The 20,261-nt window shown below is 37.8% G+C and overlaps 1 protein-coding gene across 3 annotated transcripts in view; it reads right to left on the bottom strand.

Moving 5' to 3' along the window:
* LOC145985882 (uncharacterized) overlaps positions 1–18,893 on the bottom strand; it is a 39,926-nt gene extending 21,033 nt beyond the window's left edge. For 2 of the 3 annotated variants that reach the window (XM_083120010.1, XM_083120008.1), the window contains exons 1-3: positions 18,781–18,893; positions 9,311–9,447; positions 6,834–6,976 (exon numbers count right to left, since the gene is read on the bottom strand). In XM_083120010.1, the coding sequence (XP_082976136.1) occupies positions 6,834–6,976; positions 9,311–9,379 (212 nt within the window). In that variant the 5' untranslated portion in view covers positions 9,380–9,447; positions 18,781–18,893. Of the gene's footprint in view, positions 1–6,833; positions 6,977–9,310; positions 9,448–18,776 lie in introns of all 3 variants that reach the window. The other variant, XM_083120009.1, reaches the window with a different exon arrangement.
* Between the last annotated feature and the right edge of the window lie 1,368 nt (positions 18,894–20,261).

The following is a 20,261-nucleotide window of genomic DNA, read 5'->3' as shown; positions in this document are numbered from 1 at the left end:
CCACTCAATTGTTAAGATGAGGACAAATTGAAGTGGGGATCTGACCCTTGTGTCCCCCTCCTATTTACATGAAACTTTCCAGGTGTGTGAATAAACGGGCCCAAATGAAGAACTACGCGTTTTTTTTGTTTCGGCTAAAAATCTGTTCTAGGGGGCACCCTCCCCTCAAATGTCAAGATGAGCACAAATTGAAGTGGGGATCTGACCCCTGTGTTCCCCTCCGATTTCCATGAAACATGGCAGGTGTATAGAGGGGCCCAAAGGAAGAAATACGTGTTTTTTGTTTCAGCTAAAAACTGTTTTAGGGGGCAAAATCCCCTCAAATGTCAAGATGAGGACAAATTGAAGTAAGGATCTGACCCGTGCGTCACCCTCCGATTCCCATGAAATTTGACAGGTGTATAGAGAGGCCCTATGCCCCCTGTTTCTTCCTATGCCATATTTACGTGGTTTCGGTGTCAGATCCCCACTTCAATTTCTCCTCATCTTGACATTTGAGGAGGGGGGGGGGCTCTATACACCTGCCAAGTTTCATGGAAATCGGAGTGAGAGACTTAGACCTCCCTTGTAAGTGTATTAATTAATTACAAATCGCGCACGCGCGCACACACACCATATATATGTGTATGTATATTATATATATATGTGTGTATTAGCAGGTAACAATATGGTATAAGCACATTCTTACTTTCCAAAGAAGCGCATGTGGTCTGGCAAAACGGATCCGGATCCGAATATTCCGGATCCAGATCCAAAAGTACCGGATCCAAAAGTACCTGATCCGGATCCCAAAGTCTTGGATCCGGATCCGAAAGTTCTGGATCCAGATCCGAAAGTTCTGGATCCGGATCCGAAAAATTTTTGGATTCGGATCCTTAGGATCCGGAACCAACCGGATCCGGATTTCGGATCCGCTAGGATCCGGATCTGGCCATCCCTAATAGATACGGTGACGGAAGAAATGTTGGCAAAGACATGGAGAGAAATTGAGTATCGCCTAGACGTTCTAAGGGCAAAAAAGGGAGCACATGTTGAAGTGTACTGATAAAAAAAAAAACTTTATGAGTTAAGCTACCATTTCCAACAACCCGCATATCTGTATCTAGCATAGTTCTTTAGCAATAAAAGTTTGTAATCAGGGAAAAACTTTATGCTCGCCCTGTATAGTATATATATTGCTTCAATATAAATTATAACACCATTAAGCTTTGTTTCCATGATTTATGAAAAACTAAATATGCTGACCAAGGCAGTAATTTATTTGATTAAAAACATAAACTAAACGTAACGTTTCAACCTTCTAGCAAGGTCTTCTTCAGACTCTGTATCAAGTACAAAAGTAACAAGATACAAAAACAGGGCATTATATATACACAAACATTACTCCCTCCTACTATTTAGAAAGTTGTTTGGAACTTTCTAGCAGGTGACTTTCACTTTCCAACTTTACTTTCACCTAAAAGGCTAAACACAATTACTTCAATATAGAATGTGGTTGGACTTTTAATCTCACGCTCTTTTCCCTTCATTTTTCTTCCTTCTCCTCTCCTCTTTCTCTCTTGCCCTTTCCACTCTTTCTAACGTCTTCTTCCATTCTTTGTTTAACTTCAAACCCCCATTCCAGTTCATTGTGTCTTCTTCACCTTTCTTCTCTATTTCCTTGGCTTCCTTCCATTTTCTCACTAGCATTCTATTCTCCCTTCCTATCTGCTTAGCCTCATCCCACTCTATGTCATGTCCTGTTTCTCTCGTGTGTTTAAATATTGCATTTCTTTCTCTCTTAAGTCGTACATCATCCCTATGTTGTTTCAACCTGTCTTTCAGCCTCTTTTTCGTTTCTCCTATGTACGCACTCTGACATTCTTTACATTTCACATCAAGAAAACATGCATGAAAGAATGTGAAAAAGAAGGCAAAATAAATAGCCTATGAAAACAGCTGGAAAAGAATGGCTATGAGAAGCAGGATAGACTGGACATAAACAGAAGAAGGAAGAAAACGGGCAGGGAAGAATTGGAAGAGAAAGAAAAAGAGGAAGAGAAAGAAAAAGAGAGAAGGTTTGGAATAAGGAGTATGGGGAAGACCACAGAAAAGATATGCAAAGTGCTTAAGAAAGCGGGAATTAAAACTTACAGGAAGGGAGGGAGAAGCATCTTAGGAATAGCGAGGAATGCAAACAAGAAAAAGGAAAAACAGAGAAGAGGAAGAGGAAGGGATTATCTACGAAGTGAAATGTAAAGAATGTCAGAGTGTGTACATAGGAGAAACGAAAAAGAGGCTGAAAGACAGGTTGAAACAACATAGGGATGATGTACGACTTAAGAGAGAAAGAAATGCAATATTTAAACACACGAGAGAAACAGGACATGACATAGAGTGGGATGAGGCTAAGCAGATAGGAAGGGATAATAGAATGCTAGTGAGAAAATGGAAGGAAGCCAAGGAAATAGAGAAGAAAGGTGAAGAAGACACAATGAACTGGAATGGGGGTTTGAAGTTAAACAAAGAATGGAAGAAGACGTTAGAAAGAGTGGAAAGGGCAAGAGAGAAAGAGGAGAGGAGAAGGAAGAAAAATGAAGGGAAAAGAGCGTGAGATTAAAAGTCCAACCACATTCTATATTGAAGTAATTGTGTTTAGCCTTTTAGGTGAAAGTAAAGTTGGAAAGTGAAAGTCACCTGCTAGAAAGTTCCAAACAACTTTCTAAATAGTAGGAGGGAGTAATGTTTGTGTATATATAATGCCCTGTTTTTGTATCTTGTTACTTTTGTACTTGATACAGAGTCTGAAGAAGACCTTGCTAGAAGGTTGAAACGTTACGTTTAGTTTATGTTTTTAATAAAATAAATTACTGCCTTGGTCAGCATATTTAGTTTTTCAATATAAATATGACCCATCAGAAATCCAAGTTTATGCCACATAAACATTTCATCGTACACTTCAGTTATTTACCATTTTTAATGTACTTACTCAATTTAGTCATTGTCATGAGGATCTTCAAAAACTTAATCAAATGCAACTAGTTCTTCGCCAAAATTTTCTAAAAAATTAGTGACACAGTATAAATTATAGATTCTCATATGCACTGAATAACAAATTGGATTGACTGTTCTGACAAAAATACAAGATTAAACTCGTTGAACTTTCGAATACAAGTGAGAGCATATAAATGACACCAATTCTTATGACATTATGAATGGGTTTAATTCAAACTATTGACATTTTTTAAAGTATTTTTCCAGCACCTGTATCAATGTATTCCGCTTTTTGCATTTGGCCTTGCATCGTTAAATATGCCACGAATGAGCATATATCAAAGCTCTATGGTATTTTGCAAACTGTTGATCTCACTCTCACAAAACAGACTGAAACAATAATTTCTCTCTGCTCTTTTTTTGCCATTGACTGCAAAACATCAAAGTTCTGTTTCTTGAGCAAGGTTTCTTTCTTTTTGTTTTACAACATTCTTCCTCCCTCGCAGATCCACTGCAACTTGTCATCAAATGCATTATTTCTTTCTTTATAGTAAGCATAGCTCATTGTTGCAATGCAACATTTCGTTTACAACTCCCGTTTTGCTATCAGCTTTCCCCTCCCCTTCCTTATTTGGATTTCCAGGCTATGCTCGAAACAGCATGAGGTTGTGACAAAAAATCGCGAGAAAAAACTATAAAAAATAGTTCCACAATCTTTTAGTCACAATTTCACTTGCTACGCCACTGTCCTTGCTTTCACTCAGTGATCATCATTTGTTTGCTTGTGTTTGCCATTTGCTCCGCTAGAAGGCAGCACTTGCATGCCTTTACTTTGTTTGAGTGGTTGGAAAAACACTAGATAAAAAAAAGCCCACTCAAGGAACTCGGGACTAAGCCATGTGTATAACATGTTGCTCCAGTGACCTAGTTCTCGGCCGAGGCCTGCCACATGGTCGAACATTGCATATGCTGACCAAATGTGGGATTGTACGTGTGCATGCATGGATGATACGTTTGTATAGTGGAGTGATTAACTTACTTGTTGCACCGAGAGTTTAACAATGGTACTTGCAGTGTTTTGTGCACAGAGAATTTAGTCTGTACTCAAAAAAACAGAATGCGGCAAGTTGAGTTTTATTTGCATTTCATCTTAATTTTGCTTGTTGACAAAGCTGGAACACTTTGCAGTTTGGTGGTAGAGTTTTGAGAAGTCAAATCCAATACCTTTGGATCTCATCGGACGTCGAAGAGGAAAAATGTTGGATTGTGTAAACTACTGAGCACTGTGTTGCCAATTTACTCGTCTGGAATTTTGATGGAGGTTGAAGTACGTTGAAGGAAACCACAGGATTCGTTCATCTTACTTTGCTGACAACAAATCTCGCCAATTACCAATGGTTACAGGGAACATTGGGAAACGCAGAGGTTTTGAACTTCCAATGATACAAGAAGGAGTTGTAGACATGGCAACGTCGTCGTGACCAACCACTTGAGGTAGGTGTAAAGTGAAACGTAGTTTTTTGACTTGAAATTATACATAGTGGAAAGTGCAAGCGTTCAACGAACTGATTAAATTGGAACCAAATTGTATAACACGTAATATAGGCATTTCCATTAGAAATCAAATGAAAAGCACGCAAACGGTAAAATGGAAAACTAGTGCGTCTGTAACTTTGTAATAATCACGGTTACGTTTATTCGTGTGCACAGATTCCAAGGAAAATGATCATGAGCTTTGTTGACTTTGATAAGATACGTGAAAGCAAGTAAAACTTATGATAATCTATTCTTTATCACCCCCCCCCCCATTTCGGTACTTGAGCGAACCAAATAAAAAAAAATGTAAATGAGCTAATAAATCAGGCTAATTAGGGCAGTAAAAAAGAATGCATGTAAAAATTGTATCTAACTTTATAATTGGTTATTTAAGACGATTGTAGACCAATCGAAATTGTAATTTAATGAAAGTACTAGTTTCGCAGGACGAAACGTTGTTGTGAATGTACATGAAAGAATTAAGTATTATTGCACACACTGTAAAATAAACAGGAGGGGCTTATTTAAATTGTGCATGCAATTTTATTGCACGTGATTCAAAGAATTACCACTGATTACATATTTGATTCTAGTTACGAAATGAACAATGCTTAATTGATATCAATGTTAAAGCTATTTCAAACAGCATGTTTAAGATTGTCACTACACAATGTCTTGTTGATTTAAGAGTAAATAAAATTGGTTGTTGAATATTAAATTCTTGTTGAAACGTTATTTGAAATAATTATATTTCAGAATAAAAAAAGAAAAAGAAAACTAAGTGGTAAAGATCCGATGAGAAGCCAAGACGAATGATGCAGTTTCCAATACTAGTAGAATATAGTACTGTAGTTAGATCTTATATATAAGTGGTGTTGATCTTAAATATAAGTGGTGTTGGTGTGCTGCTCGCCAGTGGTGGACATAATCAGCATAATTGTTTCTGAGGTGTCTTACGTCTATGAAAGATATTTATGCAAAGCTTATTTGATCTATTTTGGAATTGCTTAACAAGGAGGTTCGTTAAGGACCCTGAGGTGCACCATAACCTTGGTGTGCATACCTCAACTAACAAATTTTGTGAGTTCTGCAATTCTATTTGTTTTTATCCATGGAAAACTTTTAGGGCTCAGTTAAAAACGCGAGCAGAACATCACATGGAGAGAGATATATTATCAAAATTTCCCTTTCTAAAAAGAAAAAAAAACAATCTGCAATGATGTGTGGGTTGTTCTCAACTCCGTCGCATGGCAAGGAACGGCAAGATTGCAACACTACATGATGAAGAGGGAAGTCAGTGCATGCCTGTCGCTACTCTATCTCAATTCCTTGTGCGAAGCGAGTCTGAAAGAACACTGATCCAAGTCATAAAAGCCTTTCTGTACTTGCCGTTGAAAACAGTGCCACGGAGGTGTGCACTTTGCAATTTTGCTCATGTGATGTGAACCTCATTGGATGCGCAAGAAACTCAGATAGAAACGCTAGCATGAGGAAGTAAATGGAAGCTGATGTGGTCCTGGAACATTGAATGTTTTGAAGAAATGACATTCAATGAATAAATATAATAAAAATTAATTGCATTGCACATTTATTTGGGTGTGCAGTGTGAATGTACAAATAGGCAGCAGCTGTTACTGCGCTGGGTGATGTAGTGACCATACCCAGAGGTAGGCTGATTGCTGACAAACGAGAAGGGGGAAAAGATGTGACAATGATTTTGACTGTCAACTGTGGCTTCAGCAGAAAGAGGGATGGGGTAAGGATGCCTAATCGTGGTGAAAATAATAGCTAACCTGGTGCCATCTATGAACTTCGCCTCCGAAACAGAGCCCATACCGTCAATTCCTAGCTGGAGGGTTGGGGAGGGGGGGTAGATGTTTGGTCAATTTTGGGGATAGGTGGGTTTGCTCCTATGATTCAACATGGAGACAATGAAGCAGGTGGGAGGATGTTTTATGCAAATTTCTTACCTTCAAGCACTGCTTACAAAACCAAAGTGCATATTTAGATACAGTGAATCTCTGACTTTTATGTTCCCAAATTTTACATTTCCTAATTATATGTAATGTCTCCATGATCCAAAGAGAGTAATAAAATGCTATAATTTTACATTTTCCCACATTTTAGGTTTTTCACCTTGGTCCGCTGAGAAACATAAATCGAGGTTCCACTGTATATACTTTACATAAACCAAAATACACAAATTATGCAAACATTTATATTTTAAAAAGTAACAAAAATGGAAGAATTTTGTTCTAGGTGATAGGCCAACATGCCTACATTACCAAAGGCTGACAAAAGTACTGGTTAATCTGAAAGCTCACCAACATGCATCCTTTTCAGTCTCTTCCTGATGTTTCTCAGCATTTCCCTCTATTCCTGCAGCTTCCTTCTCAACATCTTTGTTGTCTTTTTCCACTGGCAATGCCTGCTTATCACCTTCTTCCACTGTAGCAGTGTCAAGTGCCTTACAAGATAGAAAGAGGAGAACAAAAAATAAAAAGGTTTTTCATAAATTTCAACCATATAAATGCAGCAAATTATTAACAACAATATCAAATAACTGACCTATTTATGAACTTCTGATGTTACAAAGGTGTATCTTTTTAAATATATAAAAATAATACAATGAAACAATATCGAAAGGTTTAAAAAACAATATTAGAACTGAAATGTTGAAAAATTATAAAGTTTATCACAAAAAAACATTACTTGCATCAGCTTCAATGAGCAGTAATCTTCATCAATGAGTAAATAACATCATGTCCCACATGAATCTTCAAACTAACTTCTTCCTTGAAAGCTACATACTTTATCATGTCAACTTGTTATTTGGTCTCTTAGCTTAATGATGATTTTATCATTTCAACTATTTTCATAAAGACCAATATTTGAACCTTTTATAACATTGAGGTATCTAAATATTCAATAACTATTATCTGAAAAAAAAAAATCATCCTCGAACCACCTGCAATTGGAGAATACTCAGTCAATAAATTTTTGGAGCTTCTTGTGGGCAGCCTATAAAAATCCAAGGTCCATTTGTACTTTACTGACTCCAGTGCTCAAAGTGGAGGGGGATGGTATTCTCTCAGTTGGAAAATTATGAAAGTGGAGGGGGATGGTATTCTCTCAGTTGGAAAATTATGAAAAGTTTATCCACAGATGTTTCCATGTTAAAATATAGGAGCATTCCTTCAGCTGGCCCCAAGACTCAAGCAAATATCCCCTCCACCTAACAGTTTCCATCTCAAGCACTAACTCAGTGGTTGCTCGTGGTTTGGAATGTTAATGGTTGCAGTGAATATATATTATACATACAAAATTTTAATTTTAGTTAATTTAATTTATTTAATATTTAATTGTATATATTTTTCTGTACTTTTCTGGCATTTTGGTATTAAGCAGAATCTGCAAAAATGCCACAACACTTTCGTGGAGTATAATTATCATGGAAATTATGGAAAATTTGAAGTTTCAAATCATTCGGCATCAATATTGTACAGAAAAACTTTATTTTGTGAATATGTAAGAACTATTTTAATGTTCTGATTCAATTGTTGAATATTTTGAAGGAAAGCTCTGATAAATCGATGTTTGTAATTGAACTGGAATACTCACCCCACTAATATTACTCCGCATTTTGAACAACTTTTGTTACAATTTTCAAGCATCGGTACCAGTATCGGCAGGAACACGACTTAGGAACATTACACAAATATCACAACTATGATAATAAATCTTGGGGTCTTAACACTTAGTTCCACCACCCACACCACAAAATCAGGGAAAATATGAGCACCCCATTTCCGTATGATATGTTATATTTTAAACAGAATTAGGATTGGCGATATAGTATATGGGTATTAAGGTTAGTAAATGAAGTTAAGAATCCCCACAAAAGAAAATATTTATCTTTGCCCAACATGGATATTTATATTTTTGTTTTGCTCTACGGCACAGGACACTAAGAGAAATCTAAAGGTCTTGCCTACTATTCGCTGCTGCTCTCTAATGGCATATAAAAGAATTATAATCCCAGTGTTTATTGCAAGGGATCCCCACTGAAGTATGGAGATAGGAAGAACAGCGTTGAATCTTGCTGCAATAGCACGCACTGTAGAAAACAGGCTGTTGCTCCGGCACTGCAACGAGCACCTCACATACTGTGAAATTTCTCAAGCTGCCTCCTTCTTTTTAACAGATCATAATGGAATTAGTTATTTTTTAAACAATTAAGGGCAAAATTATTTGTTTGTGTTCAATATATTTAATAGGAAAATTATGAAAAAATTACTAACAAAAAGTATGAAATTTCATGGTAAAATATCTGGTCATTGTGCAACACTGCAACAATATCAGTAGCCGCCCTTGCACTAACTTGAACTGCACTTGAGTAACATTCATGAACATCAAATCAGCAGATATTTAAACATTTTGGGTATTATTTAGTTACAATTTCAATAATTAACATAATTTATCCTTAGATTTATATATGTATCCCAAGAAAATATTCTTTATTGACTGTGAACAACTAGGCAAATGTGTTTAAAAGCCAAATTCTGATTTTGTTGAAGATGGGTAATACTAATACTTCACGTCTCACCAGGTTCAAACTCTAAAACTAGAATCAAAATATTTAACACATAAATACACAACAGAATCTCATGAAATTATCTGAGAAAATAATTGGATCATTACACTTCTATGCTCATTTTAAATATGTGAAATTTTAAGTTTGAAGGTCATCAAGCAATATTAACTGTGATGATAAAACTAGTGTGAGAGGACTAGGCCATACCTTCTCTTCTGTTTTCTTTGAAGCTTCCTGGATCTGCAAGTGGTACAGTTTTTGCTCCAATTCTTCCATGTTTGCTATTGAAGAGTTTTACTCCACTTACTTCTTGTAACCAATTGACTGTCAGGTTCACAGTGACGCTGAAGCCATAAAAAAAGAAAATGCATTTAATTAAAATGCAATTTCAAAATGAGTAAGAAAACAAATGTGATATGCAAAAACTGATGAGCTCTCAATCAGAAATCAAACCTGGGAACCGCCGATTACAATAAGTCAACATTAAACATCACACTAAAAGAGGAGGGCCTTTCATGCTGCCTGTGTTCGCAATGATCATTACAATGTTGGGACCAGAAAGGGCGATGGGGAAAGGGCATGTATCAGCAAAGTAGAGAAAACAACACAAATAAACACTCTTTTAGACAAAACATGCATTTATGTAAGGACAGGTATTAACACTTCCACTCAAAATTTATTTTTATTGTGATCAACCTGACAATGTGAAATAAAACAATAAAGAATATAGTTGTAAAACAGTTGACCTTGTTTTGAATGGACCTTTTCTTTACCTTATAATCAAGGGGGTCATTTAAAGAAAAGAAACAGCTTTTTTTGCCAATTGCAGCTAACCTTGTTTATTGTTTTGCTTTATTTTACTTCGCTTTTTGTGCCACTTTTGGCTAATTTGCGAAACTGGGGATGAGTGATGATATGAAATTGATGAGTGGACACTCACAAACATCCATGCCCAGGCCGGGATTCGAACCTGGGACCCCTGGCAATGTAGCATGATGTGCTAACCACTCTACCAAGGGGGCTGACACAGCTAACCTTCTAGTTTCAGTTGTTAGTTTATAGGTTTGTAACACCATATTTTGCAACTAGTTAATAATTTTACATTGTGTATCAGCCACGAGGTAGATATTGTCTGTTGCTTTCAGTTACATATTGGTTTTAACCTTACATATGTACATGCATGTGTCCATGGCCGTAGGCAGGAAATTTTTTCGGGGGGGGGGGGTTTCAATCATAATTGAATTAATAGTAATAATAACAATAATTATACGATGATAATTGCCCGACCCTGTGGCCGAGTGGTTAGCACATCGCGCTGCGATGCCAAGGGTCCCGGGTTCGAATCCCGGTCGGGCTTGGTTGTTTGTGAATGTCCATTCATCAATTTCATCATTTCATCACTCATCCCCATCTTCACAAATTAGCCAAGAGGCACAAAACGCGAAGTAAAATAAACTAAATCAAATCCAAAAATCAAACGATGATAATTAAAGTTTCATAATAATAAAACAATTTTATTCCATAATAATAATAATAATTATTATTATTATTATATCCTTGAAGGGGCTTACTCCATCCAGCAGATGAGTGAATATCCAGCACAAGGCTTTTTTTTTCTTTTACGTTTCATGCAGTGTGCACAATTATTGTACTTTGTTATTAAATTTTAGATACCTTCAAGAAAAAGCTTTACAAGTTAGATGGAAATTTTAGTCATAACGTTTTTGTTGTATGACCTTAAAACTTATATTTTGGAATTTTGAAAAGTGTGGAACCAGTTATTCTTGTTAAGAACTTAGCCTGGTCCATGGATTGTAACCTCAATCACGAACATTGTAATGCGCTACGAAACTGGAGATCCTAGGTTTGAAATCCTATCAAAGGGGATTTTCAACTTTATTGGACAGGGAATTTAAAAGTTGGAAAGACAATTTTGGAACAATCATAAGCGAATTTTTAGTCTGTATTCCTTGTGACTCAGGAACAACACTGGAAAGAGGACATCAGAAGTGAAAATGAAGGGGTCGCTGGTGGGCTGCTATAGACGGTGTTAAAGGCGGAGCTACTGCGGAGCATGCGCACTCGTCTGGTCCCCCTCGAACATCCGGTTACGCTTAAGGTGCTATGGACGTTAATATGAAAGAGCAAGGTGGAGATTCTTTTACAAGGAAATAGGGTGTCAACTGTGTAGGATATGGTTTCACAGTTCGATCGGGAACAAATTTATTGAGTCAAGTATCACTTCGTAGGTTTCCGAAGGACGTAGAGAGACGAAACCTGTTGATACAAGCAGAACGAAGAAAGGATTGGTACCCGGAAAGTATTTGTACGACTTGCATTTTGTTAAGCATGTTGATCGTTTATCTGCGTATTGTGTTGTGATGAAAAGCACTCCTCTTAGTGAGGTTTCAAACCGAAGCGACACGCGACAGCAGTGGTTCGTACCGAAGTAACAAGCGACACAGGCCCATTTAGTCTATAAATAAACATTTACCGCTCGTGGGAAATCAAGTCCCAGGCGGCACAATACACGCCATTGGGAATCTGAGCGACATGTGCAGCTTGTTGTGTCGCTTCGGTTCGAAAAATTTCATTGATCACTGAGGATTCACTTTTAAGTGGCACGGAGATTACACCCCGAAGCGACAAGCAACAGCCCCTTTACTCTAAAGGAAACAATTCACCTTGCATACGGGTACAACAGACCGAGGCGACACGATGCATGGTGCTGACAAAACAACAGTCCAGTCCAAGCGACACGTGCATTTTCTCGTGATGAATTGGTTCGAAAGGAAGCTTTCAGACTGCAGCGATACGTGTCTCTTGGAAACCAACATTCAAAAATAAAAATCAACTTTCGAATTAAATCGACACGACAAATTGGATGTGTCGCTTGTCACTCGGACTGGGCTGTTTTATCAATACCGTGCATTGTGTTGCCCCGGCCTGTTATTTGCGCAAGCGTGACTGGTGAATGGTTTGCTTTAGATCCAATGCTTCTGTGCGAAATCCCGATATCGCTTGTTGCTTCAGCCTGAAAATTCCCTTGTTGTTTGAAGTATATTCGTGCAAGTCAAAGTGGCATGCCATATCATAGATTTTCCCTAAATCCTTCAGGCGGAAAGGCGACGTTGAAAGCACATATTATTACTTTAGCATTTGTTATGTGTCATTACTTCTGCAGATTTGTTGGCAAAGATTCACTTAAGCTTTACTTTACTTTACTTTACTTTATAATATAATAATATCATCACTAGTTTTATACAGTTATCTTTCCCTCACTTTTCCATTTACAAAATAATTAAATATATCTAAACTTTTGTACGTTTTGAGTTCGTCGTGCGTGTACATGAGACACTTGTATGTACAAGGGTCGTTCAAGGTTGACCGGGACTTTTATTTCTGCAGAGGAAATAGGTAGCAGAAGAAACACCAAACTATGTCAGTTTTTCAAAGTATTCTCCGTGCGCGCCGAGGCACCGTTGCCATCGTTCTGGCAGCTCCCGAATTCCTTTGGCGTAGATAGAACTTGGTTGTTGTCGTAGCCACTGGAGGACATCGCTCCGCAGTGCTTTGTCTGTCGTGAATTTCTTCCCTCCCAGATGGTCTTTAAACAATTGATAATCACTGAGGGATAAATCCGGACTGTAGGGGGGATGTGGCAGCACTTCCCAGCGCATGTCGGCCAGAGTTGTTGTTGTCACATTGGCCGTGTGAGGGCGGGCAGTGTCATGGAGAAGAATGACATTTCCAGACAACATCCCAGGTATTTTCTTGCAAATGGACTTTCGTACAGCACCACTCAACAATGTGGAGTAATACTGGGCATTAATCGTGCTCCCTTTGTTCAGAAAATCCACATGGTTCTCAAGAATCATTTGCTCAACACGTGCGATATTCACTGGTGTGACTGCAGTCGGGCGAATGTGTCAATGCGCTTCATTGTCACCAGCTCCCATCCTTCGCGAAACTGCTCACACCATTCGTACACTCTTGTCCGCGACATCGTTTGTTCACTATACTGTGCTTGCAATCGTCTGAAAATCTCAGCTGGTTTCACTTTTTCCTTCACGAGAAATTTGATTACATACCGCTGCTCCACAGCCACAGACACACTGCTTGCCGCCATGTTCGCTGCAACTGCTGCGCATGCGCGAAATACGTCATTCCGGGCGCTAGTTACTCGCGAAGGAATACATTACGTCACCCGCACGTTTCATCATGATCCGGCTATTCATCGATTTTTTACGTACGAAAATCCCGGTCAACCTTGAACGACCCTTGTAGTATGCGATACAACTGGCGGCCACAAAGACACGTAATATTTTAATAATCTGCTCTGCAGTTGATCACCCGACGGATTTTAGACGTCCACTCCTTCATAGTAGAACTTTAACAAATACCTTTCTTGACTATCGTCGCACAACTGATGAAAACAAGCGCTGATTTCTTACTTCGTATGCCGGTGAATCTGCACTGGCAACAACGGGGACTGGCCTAAACAGGAAGTTCCGGGGGGACCGGGCAAGACTTCACCAATGTTTATGTTTACATTTTTAACACGGTCTATTCCGAGAATAAATCCTGTTTCACTCAAGTTACAGAATTCCAAATGTATGAAAATTCTAGCTCTATCGTTTCAATATTGTCTCCCTGTATTTTTGTGATACTACGAAAAATAATTTTGAAAATGACTTAACAGATTTTGGTTTCTGAACTTCCATTAATCCAACATGTCAGAAGTTTCGGGGGGGGGGGTTGAACCCTAGAAACCCCCCCTCTAAATACGGCCATGCATGTGTCTACTCAATGGCATGATGTTAATGCCATTGTCTTTTAATCAAGATGTACCGAGTTTAATTTCCATTAAAACTGCAGGCCCATTACTGATTAGCCTATCAGAGCACAAATGAACAGACATAAAACAAACTTACATGTGTTTATGCCTGTTATGTCAAAATGAATAAGCGATGCTATAAAATACGAAATAAATGTTAAAATCAAACTACTAGCAGTATCAGGACAATTTAGAACTTTACTATTCACTCTATGTTTGTTTCTTTGTTTGAGTTCGTGTTTTAAGCCCACTTTGTGCACAGTAAGACTAATCGGGACTGGACCTACAGTTTAAAGTGGGATCTGAACCACTATTGTGCCTCCACCGGGTTATTCACACTATGAATGACAAAGAATACTACCTATTACATGAATGTGTATATACCCAAATTAATATTAAGATCAGTATGCAAGGGACATTAAGATTTAATTTAGGCTGTAGATTCCAAAGCTACTCATAATTGTGCATACTGTTGTTGGCAGTGGCGTGTCCATGATTTTCAAAGGGAGAGGGTTTCGTATTCTTTTGTAAGTAGTCAAGCCTCATTTTTTTTTTTTTTTTACCTTTGATGTTCTTTTTTTTTTTAGGAATACTGGGCCAAAGAAAATTATGACCCTGCAACCCCCACTTTTCCACTGCTTGTTGGAAAAGCTTAACCTCCCCTTAGGACATGATACTGCTGTTGCTTTATAATCAAGGGGTCCCAGGATCAATCCCCAATTAAGGCACAGTAGTTCAGATCCCATTTTAAACTATGGCTCCAGTCTCAATTAATCTACCAGAGCTCAAGGTGGACTTAAACATTAGTTTTCTGAAGGAAAGAAAAGCTGAAGCTCTTATTTCAGTTTTGGATTAATGGTTTAGGACCAAGATAGGTTCATTAGACACAGAGATTGACAACTAATTTAAAACTTGTGAACAAGCCTAGGGATAATCGAACAATTTCTCTTTATGATTATCCCTTCATTTATTTATTAATATTTAATTACAAGATACATGTAACGCCAGCCTTCATGATGGAGTGGTTACCACAGCACACTATGTTGCTAGGAGTCCTAGGTTTGAATCTCAGCCTGACCATGGGTGCTATTTGTGAGTGTCCTTTCGTCTCTTTCTTTATTCATCAATTTCATCCTATTAACCAGTGGCGTGCATACAAGGTAAGCTACTGAAGCACTGCTTCGGCATGCAATTCGAATTTTGCACAATTCCCAGGATACTTAGACTCCCCAAAAGTGTCGAGAGGAATTTTTGCGGAGCCCGTGAAAGACTAAAATGTCGTAAAGCAGTGGTGTGTGGTGTTTTTATCAAGGCAAGCCTGCCCCTTGATGTACTATTGTTTATTTAAAAAAATATATATTCAGTGCTTCGGCTATCTAAATGGTCACCGCACGCTACTGCTATTAACCCTAGAACACTAACCCTTTGTCTGTCAGACTACTGTGAACTGCCGGTTTTTCTACTTCTCCTACTTTCCCTGCCTTCTCCTACTTCCCCTCCATGTACCCTCAGTTGGGCACCAGCTGTTAGTGCGGTAAGACCGGGAGGTCCGTGTGCCCATGTTTTTTGCTAGTTTTTAAGTTCGTGTAGTCTGATAGACGAAGGCTTAGTGTATACATAGTATATATTTAGTAGATTCTTCTTTAGTAACATAGCATGCAAAACAAATGAAGATCGCATTTTGAAGTATTTGGAAGAAGATTTCAGTGTTGAAGATGGTGACAATGGAAGTGAACTTTCAGACCACGTGGAGCATGAATATACAATAGACTCAGATGATATTGATGCAGATCCCAACTACATTCATAAACAAAGTGACCAATCAACCACCACTAGCAAAAAAGGTAAGAAAAACGCAACATCACTCTAGGAAAGAGGCTATTCCCTCAACAAAAGACTCTTGTTCAAGAAATAAATCTAAAATTATATATATGTTTAGTTCAAGAAATAAATCTAAAATTATATATATGTTTAAGCTCTCAGGCATTGATGAAAATATTCTTGTTTGTGAAAAGGACATTCTGAAAGGACAGGGCAAAAAAAACAACACTAAAATCCTGGTCATCTCAACCAACCGAACCCTCAAACAGGCCTTCTAGGAGATTACAAAGAGATATAGGTCATATTCGTAGAGGTCCTAGGGGTGAAGCTAATAATGATGTTGACCCAAAAAACCCTTTTCTCTCTAATCTTTACACCAGACATGAAAGTTGAAATTATTCAATGGACTAATGTTGCAATAGGAACACATAAAGTGAATTATGAATCGCAGAGCGCAACACTTTCACCATTGACTGAAGAAGAATTGGATGTGTTTATTGGATCTCTCAGCAGCACTAAAAAAATAACCATCTCCCTACAAAAAAATGTTTGACACCACGTTTTGTAGGGATAAGTACAAGGCCACAATGTGCTGTGAAAGATTCCATTTTTTACTATCCTGCATAAGATTTGATGACCCAGCAATGAAGGAAGAAAGAAGACAAAATGATCCTTTTGCAGCTATAAGGCAAATTTGAACATCGTTTGTATCAAACTGCAGAGAACTCTACAAGCCAGGCTCTTATCTTACCATTGACGAGCAATTGGTTGTCTTCAAAGGCAGATGCCCTTTTCGTATGTACATGCCAAAAAAGCCGGCAAAGTATGGCTTTAAACTGGTTATAATGTGTCACACAAAATCCCAGTACATGGTTGATTGCATTCAATAGGTTGGCAAAGAAACTTACACAGGACCTTTACCAAAAGCTCAATAGTTTTTATCTGAGCTAACAAAAAGTATTCGGGGATCGAATCGCAACATTACTGCGATAACTGGTTTACTTCTATCCCACTAGCGAATGAATTACTGAAGCCCGGTTACCAGCTAACTATGATTGGAACAATCAGACGAGTTGGGACAAGTGTTTTCTGCTTTGATGGCACTAAGACTCTGGTATCACACCAAACATAGAAGAACCGTGTTGCTTTGGTATTTTCTACTTGTCATGAAACACCTAGTGTCAACCCAATCAGCAAGAAGCCCGATATTATTGAGTGTTATAATGAAACTAAAGGCGCTGTTGACGCACTAGACCAGATGTGCAACAACATGTCCTGTAGCAGGAAAACCAGGAGGTGGCCCCTATGTATATTTTATAATATGATTAACATTACATTTGTCAATACTTATGTTTTGTATGTGGAAAACAAAGTAAAAAAAATGAAACTCCTACGAACAGGCGAGACTTTGCCAAACAAATACATGTTGATCTAACTGAACCCTGGTTACAGCAAAGAATGGAGGTAAGAAGTTTGGGCAAACCTCTGCGACGAATGAGTGGAGAAATTCTTGATGTTCCTGTTTCAAATAATCCCCCAGAACCACAACCACAACAAGGTCGCAAAATCTGCACTTTCTGTCCTTCAAACAAGAGGAGAATGACTCGGTTCTTCTGTGACAAGTGCTCAAGAGCGATTTGTGGCGAACATCAGGCAAAGTGCTGCTATGACTGTGTAATGGACATATAAATTCTCAAAATGTATTTAAAGTGTTTATAATGATTCTTTACAGATATGTAAGTAAAACATTTCTTTTCAAATTAGAGTGTGGTCTTTTACCTTTTTTTTAAAAAAAAGTAGTCTGTCAGATGAAGGGTTAGTAACTATGCTTGGCTAAAAACATGTTAGTGTTCTAGGGTTAACACTCATCCTCATCTTTGAAATTAGCCAATAGTGTCAGAAAAGTGAAGTAAACCAAATCAATCAATCAATGTATCAACACATATCAATGTTTATGTATCAACAAGATACATGTAAATTAATGTACAAAGTTTAACAAAAACAATAGAAAAGTTATTTACAAGTAATAGCATGGGGACCAGGATACCAATTTTACAAAAAAATAAGAAGAAGAAATACCTATCTGTGGTCTCACGAAGGTTGAGAACCACTTGGTATCAAACTGGAAGAGTTACATTCCGAGAAGAGTCGTCCATACTCTCAATGCAGATGACCCTGACCGAAGAGTGATTTTTTTCGAGTGGTACTTGACAAAATGTGTCGAACAGATGCATAAGGGGTACAGAAGAATACGCTCTGCATTTGCAAAACCTCATGCCACTAGGCTGTTCATAAAGGGATACATAAAAATATAAAGTTTATGGTACAAAACCGGCATGAGTCGACGAATTGAAGGCATCCATTGAACAAGAATGCACACAAATATCAAACGAAATGATGATTCTTGGTGTTTGCGATTCCATTAATTTGTGTTTCCAGTAGAACCTGAACCAGGGCCATAAGTTTCAAAACAGGCGTTGACAAACAAAATTATTAATGTAAGTAGATTCTATAAAATTTGAAAATGAAACTGTATATTTACAAACACTGATTTTATAATCTTTCAAAGAGTGTATTCTACATTTTATTGGGACACTCTGTATTTAACAAGCCCATTGAAATATAAAGATCGAACTTGGAAAAAACAGCCAACATTATTGTCAAAGGGCGTTATTATATTGTCTTTTTACACTGGAGATAAATTAAAGCTGTGGATCATGGAATATTTTCGACAGATAGGCTACGCATCTTACGTGAATTAAAAGAAAAAATGGCGCCCTCCCTTCTGGATAGCTGGGAATGGAAACATATAATGAAATGAATACGAGAGGATTGTGCGGAAATTATGCTATTTGCCCACGATAAAGTTCAACTTGCCTTGTTGCAACAACAATTAAAGATACTAAGAAATACTAACAGGCAATTTTTGTGCCACACTACCAGGAATTCTACTGTCAAAAACTTAGCGCGTTGGTCCAAGCTACGAACTTCAATTAGTGGCATTCCAATACATACTTACAACCACACAGCACAGAGATGGTCAGATGATGCTATTGAAAGGACTATTATTACGTCTCCAGTGTTCTGCAGGTTTTGCCGAAAATCTTAACGTTTAACTTGTTTAACTTTCCAGATGATTAACTCTCTCTCGAGAACCGAGAACGAAAGGACGCTTCCCACTCCCTCCAGCACATGCGTGAATCATATGGCAATATGTAAATATATATAATGAGAATATTAAATTTTAAAATTGGACTAAGAACGTAAATGTGCATTGTAGTTATAACCAGTGAGAAACAATATATTTATAAAGTTTTTGTCGTTTCATGGAAGTAGGTACTTCCCCGCGAATGAATCACCGGTCTGATGCTTCTTTGTTTGCACGTGACACTTGAGGCATGTTTTCGGAGCAGACGAACTTTTACTGCAACTATCCTTTTTTTCGAAATGTACGTACGAAAGGTACTCTTACGTTACTCCAAGAATTTACTTTTATATAGGACGGCATAAACGTCCTGTTTGAAAGTACTTAATAATAATATATTATTATTAAGAATACGTAATAATAATTATTATTATTACATTTATTAAGAATTAAACAGATGATGCAATAGCGATGTCTTTCTTGTTTTCTATGTCTGTTATTTCTCCGTCGCTTTTCTAGTGCTTGGGGTCAATAGTGACGACAAGGATGAACATTGAACTGATGAAGTAGCTGATGAGACAAATACAAAAATACAATAATACTTCCATAACACGATGTATTTAGAGGAGAGTCCAGAGGGTCCGTAGACCTCCCCGAAAAATGTACATTCAATTAAAATTGTAACATACTTGCTTACTGTTGTGATTATAGAGCTTTACAGATTTTCTTCCGATTTTGGCTAATCGCGAAGATGAGGATAGATCATAAGGACGGACTTTAGGGGAACAAGGCACTTCCTGCCCCCCCCCCATTTCCAAGAATTCTGTCCGCAAAGTTCGCAAACTTTTTAAATCCCGCCCCAACCGAAAATTGAATCTGAATGCATCTTTAACAGCCCTCTAGAGCAGTGGTCATCAACCTTTTCCAGTCCGGGACCCACCTTTAAGCACTTTAAGAATATTTCACTTCATGGGACCCATAAGCATGGGCACCGGCAAAAAGGAGTGTGCACCCAGTTTTATTTGCTAATATCGAGTACTTTAAGAAGCCCTCTTTTAAGTTTGCTTAAACAAATTACACCTACTTCATTCTAGAAAAGTAATGTAGTTATGTAATTTAAAAGACTAATTTACTCCAGTCTAACATCTAACTAAACACATGCTGAAATTGACAACAAAAAAGTTTGTAATCCAAGCCGTCTCGATAGCAATGCGAAATGATGACAGTTGACACCTCTCGGCAACCGCATACACACACACAGGTGGTCAGAAATACCAAGCAACAACTTAAATAGTCATGCAAGTGACACACAGATAATTAAGAACTCATTGCTACGACAGAAACGAAAACGACAG

Source organism: Lepisma saccharinum, chromosome 3, assembly GCF_977018435.1.
Source record: "Lepisma saccharinum chromosome 3, izLepSacc3.1, whole genome shotgun sequence".
NCBI lineage: Eukaryota > Metazoa > Arthropoda > Insecta > Zygentoma > Lepismatidae > Lepisma > Lepisma saccharinum.
The sequence above is the reverse complement of the archived record's forward strand: the minus strand, read 5'-3'. Positions and strand labels throughout refer to the sequence as shown.